Source organism: Coffea eugenioides, chromosome 9 (genome assembly GCF_003713205.1).
Source record: "Coffea eugenioides isolate CCC68of chromosome 9, Ceug_1.0, whole genome shotgun sequence".
NCBI lineage: Eukaryota > Viridiplantae > Streptophyta > Magnoliopsida > Gentianales > Rubiaceae > Coffea > Coffea eugenioides.
In genome coordinates this window covers 41,030,848-41,037,948 of record NC_040043.1, presented here as the reverse complement: position 1 = coordinate 41,037,948, position 7,101 = coordinate 41,030,848, and the positions used below count along the sequence as shown (strand labels likewise).

The following is a 7,101-nucleotide window of genomic DNA, read 5'->3' as shown; positions in this document are numbered from 1 at the left end:
GTAACATTCAAAGTATGAGCTATGAGAACTTGAAAAGCACAAGCAATGAAGCAAAGATGAGCACAAACACCTTGGATTGGCTCGAATGGTTTCGGGGTAGTCTAATTAGATTTTGAGATCGTGTGTTTGAATCACCTTTTTAAGGCTTATCTATTCTTGAGAGGTGGGATGCACAAGTACAGAAAAATTAATTTGACAAAAGTTGAGATACTCTCTGTGTTGGAAAAAAAAATGAATCAAAGATGAGCTGCCAAAACTTTGTCAAACTGGTGCATTAATTTCTCCATGGAGTACTTAATTGCTACACCAATGTCTCTTGCAGTCAGCAATTCAGCGCATGTCGTCGCAAGTAGCATCCATGATCCATCCCCTCCTGTTCTGGTCAACATGCATACGCTGGATAACGAACGCCTCCCTTTTTTCTTCCAAAATTTTTTTTTTTTAAATTTATTTACAAACCTACCATGCACAAGGAAAGATATAGTCATGATCATGCAACATCTATCTTATATAAGTAGACGCGTTACCTGAGGCTGATTACTAGCGTGGGCAGTCGGAGGAGGAAGATCAAGAGCCACAGATAAATTAACTGAAACTCTGTACTGCAGAGAGGTGGCTAATTAAGCTAGCTTGGAACCATGAGCCGAGAAAACCTAGGACAAGGAGGCAACGTGGTGGCTGAGGCTGAGGTTGACCAAGCGACCTCCGCTCCAATAACCCCCCGAGCCCCGCCTTCCATAGCTCCGTCACCCCTCGTAGTATCGGCTCCTCCCTCCCAATTCCACTCCCCTTCTCTGTCTCGGTCACCTCTTCTCACTTCTGCAGACCATCCAGCCGGAGCAACTAAAACCCCTAACACATCTCGACCCCCGCAGTCCACAGCTCCGTCACCCCTTATAGTATCGGCTCCTCCCTCCCAATTCCACTCCCCTTCTCTGTCTCGATCACCTTTTCTCACTTCTGCAGACCATCCAGCGGGAGCAACCAAAACCCCTAACAGATCTCGGCCCGCCAGTCGATTTATTACTCCTCTCGGAAGCCCCCTCAGGAAGGCTTTAAGACTTACAAAGCTCGACCCCCATGATGCTTGGCTCCCCATCACCGAGTCCAGAAACGGGAATGCCTACTATGCTGCCTTTCACACTTTATGTTCTGGGATTGGAATTCAAGCCCTTGTTCTCCCCGTTGCCTTCACAGTTCTTGGATGGTGAGGACGATGATGATTCACGCATGCATACCATTTCAAATTAATCGAGTCCAACTCACTTTAACTCATAACTTGCTAGCTAGTTAATTAATTACTCTGCCTGTTAATTAATTTGCAGGGCATGGGGTGTCATTTGCTTAACGTTGGCGTTCATATGGCAGCTTTACACTTTATATCTGCTGGTGCAACTCCATGAAAATTATGAAACTGGTATCCGCTACAGCAGATACATGCAGCTTGCTAGCGCAACTTTTGGTGAGTTCTTAAATTAATATAAACATCTAGAACCAACAGCTCCATCAGATATATGTTTTGAATTAAACTTAACGTATTAGATAGAGTCGTAGAAATCAATTTCTGCTACATCCAGAAAGGTGTTGGAGGGGGGAAGTATAGAGCCCTAGACCTAGAGGGCTGAACAATCTTAATCACCATGAAATTTGACAAAATTCAGGGAACAAACTGTCGAAGTTGCTGGCGACATTCCCGATCCTGTACTTATCGGGAGGAACCTGCGTGGCCCTGATCGTCGTTGGTGGCTCGACATGTAAGATGTTGTACCAGACGCTGTGTGGATGCGCGGACCAGCCGCTGACGACCGTGGAATGGTACTTGGTGTTCACATGCGGGGCAGTCGTCCTGTCTCAGCTGCCCAACTTGAACTCTATCGCCGGAGTATCCCTTATAGGGGCCATCACCGCCGTTGGATACTGTACACTCATGTGGGTGGTCTCGGTCAGTAAGGGTAGGCTCCCTAATGTATCCTACGCTCCGGTCAAAGCCAACTCAGACGTTGCTAGGGTTTTTGAGCTCCTCAACGCACTGGGTATCATTGCTTTTGCCTTCAGAGGCCATAATCTCGTACTAGAGATTCAGGTGAGCGTTGATCACTACCAAATTCATATTAATCCACTAATCATTAAATAAAAACAAATGAATTTTCCAAACATGCCACCCTTTCATTTCCGTGTCTTTATTTGTTTTTTATTTTGCAAATAACATCCAAAATCATGTGGAATTTTTTTTTTTTTTTTGGGGTCTGCTGTTGCAAGAAGTCATTCGTCTTTGCGTAGAATACTTGATGATTGATTGGACTTTTAGTTAATAGTAGTATAAAGAGATGGGATTGATTTGATATTTGAGTCTTCTGGCGACAAGTATGAAGCATCATCTAGTACTTCTTGGGGTCATTAAACAACTGCATCGGTTGATTTTTTATGGTATGTCTAATTTTTTTATGGTATGTCTAATTGGTGGCCATAAAGTATTTTTTTGGTGTCATATTTTTTAAAATATAAAATTAGTTAGAATAAATAAATAAATATAAGTGAGTAGGTAAAATAATAATTATTATTACATATACATTTTAAATTTAGTAAATATTAGTTAGGTTAACGAGTGATACGTTAAAAAATTAATTTTTAAGTTATTTATTTTTTGACTTAGCAAATTGTCGTTGATGGCTCAATGATCCTAATGCATGTATAGGTGCAGAAGTCTTTGGCTATCTAAGTAGGATGTATTTGACTTTTGGCTGTCGGTATTTGACTTTTTATATGATGCCATGTCATCAGCTGCTAAAAATTAATAATAAAAAAATCTTTTTTAAATCTTACATTAATTGCAGGTGTACCCTTTTAATAATTGCAAGAATAGTATAATACTGCTGCTAAGAAAAAGGATTTGTTTGGTTGGTGATGCAGGCTACCATGCCTTCCAGCGAGAAACATCCTTCTCGGGTGCCGATGTGGAGAGGCGTCAAAGTTGCGTATGTAATTGTGGCGATGTGCTTGTTCCCTCTTGCTATTGCTGGCTATTGGGCATACGGTCGCGCGGTATGGAGGCAAACTTAATTTTAATTAGGCATTTTCTGCGTTATTACTTTATATGCATGTCACTAAGAGGGATTTAATAGTATTACTAGCATCTTGACCCGTAATATGCATAAATTTATATTTCAACCTCCAAATTGAAGACTTAAAATATGAAGCTAAATAAGAAATTCCATAACTTGCAATTTAGTTTTACGCTTTAAAAATAACTTACTTTTGCGTTCTTAAAAAAAAAAAAAAAGCGCCGGATTTAGTTATTCATAATATGAATTTGGATTAAGTGGTGTCAATCTAAGAAAAAGTTTACAATTGATTCCGTATTCATCATCTAAATTGAAAAGTAGAATTTGAAGCAAAGAAAAAAAATAACATGCAATTTGGTTTAATATTATTAGAATGTATTTAACTTCACTACCCGTAATATGAAAACTATATAAAACCAAGAATTGACCGCAATGGTTGCAAGTATTGTTATCTAGAAATGCAAATGAAAAAAATAAGAAAAAAGAGATTTAGAATATAAAATGACATAATAGTGTTACATATTTACATATGAAGAAAACAATAAAAATACACAAAATAATCAATAATAACCTAGGTTATTCTTAGTGGTTGGATTTTACACTCTTATTCAAATCTAATTAGGGTTGAATTTAGATCTGACACATACAAATTGAATAGATATAGTTTACGGTCAAATGTTCTATATCTTTCTCTTAAACTATGTTGTTATCTATTTTTTATATTTGGTAGGATTGATATTGTTTTTATTAAAAATAAAGATTTTAAATTTTTATTTTTTTTGGTTGGGGTACTTAATATTTTTTGGTTGTGTTTGACAGATTCCTGCAAACGGAGGAATGTTGGCAGCAATATATGCATTCCACAGTCGAGACGTTGCAAGATCCGTCCTAGGGCTGATGAGTTTCTTTGTGATAGTCAACGCCTTGAGCTCCTTCCAAATCTATGGGATGCCAATGTTCGATGACATGGAATCCCAGTACACCCAACGCTTCAAGAAACCATGTCCTTGGTGGCTGAGGGTTATTATCAGGGCTATGTTTGGTTATGGCGTCTTCTTTGTGGCGGTGGCCATTCCCTTCCTCAGCAGCATGGCCGGCCTCATTGGAGCAATTTCCCTGCCCGTCACTTTGGCTCATCCCTGTTTTATGTGGCTCAAGTTCAAGAAACCAAAAAAGTATGGTCCCATCTGGTGGCTGAATTGGACTCTGGGCCTTTCAGGGATGGGTCTCAGTGCAGTTCTCAGCGCTGCTGGTGTTTATGTTATCATTGACACCGGCATTAAACTCAGCTTCTTTAAGCCCCAGTAACTATGTACAGTATAATAATACAGGGGGACTTCTGGGAAAAACCCTTTTTTGGGTTTTGGTATTTGTTTTGTGTTTTTTTTGGGGTGGGGAGTAGAATGGAACCAGGTGCAAACAAACACGTAATAGCCTTAAACATATAGACAACATTCAATTTTATTTGCTAATAGTAGTATTATTTTAGTGAAGCGAATAAATTTTTGGATTGTATTTAACGTGTTCCTACTTTGTTTTCATTCTTATCAATCAAGAAATTAAATTCTGGGTAATTTTCTGATCATATTAATAGTATTGTAGAAGATCTCCTTTGCAACTTTATTTGCTGCACCTGTTTTGGGTACAATAAGAGGAATGGATTGGGCCGTCAGAGTCCGAATGTTGCGTAATTTAATTTTCAGGTCGCTTGCACCCGAATTTCTTCGACCTTACATACATCAAATTGTTGCCGAGGCAAGAAATTACCAAACTTAGCAATGCCTTTTTTCATCCCCAGTTCATCATTCTTATGACAATTTTGCTACAATGTACAAATAAATGTGAAGAAGAAGAAACGGGGAAAATTATTGTGGATGTGGGGTTGGAGAGAGTTGGTTAAATATCCGAAGGTGGGCGTAAGGTTTTGAGATTTGATGGGTAGCACTTAAAATGAATGCGCAGCAAAGTCATCAGTGGGAGGGGATTGTACACGCCATAGCCGGATGGGCTGATGGCACTTGGCTTGCTTTTTCTTCTGATCCACCAAAGCCATTAGTCTTTGGTTGCTGATATTTAATAGCGTGTAGTATGTCGTTTTTCTAAAACCCCCCAACGCCCTACCCATCCCCCGTCACCCAATTATATATATACATACATATACATATATAGATATATATATATATATATATAAATATAAAGCAAAGCCATTAGTGGCAGAGCATTGTGTGCCATAATGTCTCCCACATTTTTGCTTTATTGTTTGCTTGTGTGACGATTACAAGATGACGTCCCTGATTGAGTAGTAGCTTGGGTGACGGACACAATTAATAATATGTCTCTAACATTCATGACATTTTATGAGTAAAGCTTATATGTACTCACAGTGTATATTTTATGACGGTTGGATGCATATCATATACGTAAAATTTGGATTTCAAATTCAAATTCAAATTCTGTGTCATGCATCCAATAGTGAAAGTGCATACACTGTCGGTGTATATTAGAAGATTAATTCAAATGTTATTTATATTATTTGAAAATAATCGGGAATGTAATATGCCAGGGCTAAAAATACCCAAAAGAATATAGGATAATGATAAAAAAAAATGGCTGAGAGTGATTTTTAACTTTTAAAATCAGAGCGTCTGCCATTTTTATATTTTTTTTTACCATATGAATGCTCATATAGGACTGTCAATGGAGATGGGTCAGCCCGAACTCGACTCGAGAAAAAATCCGATGAGTCCGACCTTTTAATGAGTCTGTCTGAGTTTGATCCTAAAAATTAGGTCCAAATTAAATACAAGCCGAGTTTGAGTCTCATTAGGATCAAACCTGATATAGGTCCGACCCTTTAGTTACCTATGTATATATAATATTTATATTTTGATATTATGTGTAATTATATATCCAAATATATTATTGCTAAATACTAAATATATACAAATTATAAAACACAAAAATACATTTGAAAACTTTTCTACTAGTTTTCTTGAGAATCAATATTAGTAATATATAACTGAATATTTAACTTTTCTTATTGGTTGAGTAAGTTTTTGTGTTGACATAATATTGGTTGATTTCTTTTTGGTCTAGAAACACAAATCATCGAGCATGTTTGCATTCAAATCACAAGGTTATAAAGAAGTTCCAACTTTTGAAAATGTATTGGTTTATGACCGCATATTTTATTACTATTTTTCATATATATTGAACGAATTAGATATAAATATTGTTGAAAAATTTTTTGGTTTATACACTTTTCAAAAACTATTATTTGTTCATGTTTAGTTTTAATGTTGTAGTTTGTAAATGTTAAACTAATTTTACAACTTAATGTTGTAGTTATAGTAATTATATTAAGAAAATTAAGGAGTAATAAATGATTTTGGGTTAAACCCAAATAAGACTCACAATCCGAAAATTATGTGAGTTAAGTATAAGTTTCACATTTATTAATCCAAAATTCATAACCCAAAACCCGAAAATGTTACAAATTAAATGAATTGAATTCGAGCTTATGAAAACCCGGATCATTAAAGTCCAATTGACAGGTCTATGCTCACACTCACAAAAGTAATTTCCTTTCTGCATCTATAGGGACAGCAGACATGGATCCAACTTCCCACCCACTCGCACTTTCCGAACATGCCGCACATTGGAAGCATGTTGGATGTCCCTTAGCCGAAGCCTTTTGTACATCAGGTTCCGATCGTTCTTGCATACTCCATACGATCATAGCCAGACTGAAAATGACTCCTAGAAAGTTCTGATTCAATTATACCACCAGCGTCAAAAGGCTGTATTAGTGCTGAAGGCATAGAATTTATCAGTCGACTGCCGCCAACATTTACCGTTTCCCTTGCAACTCTCCGTAGTGCTGTTCCACGTCGTGCCATGCCACATTTGGAATGCAATACTCGAAAGAAATCAAATTTAAATCCAACTGGGCTTGTTCATCCATATTAATAAATAATTCTTAGGCATGATTGGATGTGTGTTTTGGGTGAGAATCCAAGCTAGCTAGGTTGGAAATGAG

The 7,101-nt window shown here is 37.4% G+C and overlaps 1 protein-coding gene across 1 annotated transcript; it reads left to right on the top strand.

Moving 5' to 3' along the window:
- Positions 1 to 550: 550 nt before the first annotated feature.
- On the top strand, positions 551 to 4,626 carry LOC113782730 (lysine histidine transporter-like 8). Its single transcript, XM_027328636.1, has 5 exons — positions 551 to 1,207; positions 1,326 to 1,462; positions 1,662 to 2,083; positions 2,911 to 3,042; positions 3,882 to 4,626. Exons 1-5 carry the CDS (start codon positions 639 to 641, stop codon positions 4,368 to 4,370), a joined length of 1,749 nt encoding a protein of 582 aa, XP_027184437.1. The 5' UTR covers positions 551 to 638; the 3' UTR covers positions 4,371 to 4,626.
- The last annotated feature ends 2,475 nt before the right edge of the window (positions 4,627 to 7,101 follow it).

Bases quoted from the DNA above. Each gene is read 5' to 3' on its own strand.
- LOC113782730 (XM_027328636.1), top strand. From the start codon at position 639: ATGAGCCGAGAAAACCTAGGACAAGGAGGCAACGTGGTGGCTGAGGCT. The intron at 1,463-1,661 runs GTGAGTTCTTAA...GACAAAATTCAG, and splicing joins GCTTGCTAGCGCAACTTTTG to GGAACAAACTGTCGAAGTTG. The intron at 3,043-3,881 runs GTATGGAGGCAA...TGTGTTTGACAG, and splicing joins ATTGGGCATACGGTCGCGCG to ATTCCTGCAAACGGAGGAAT.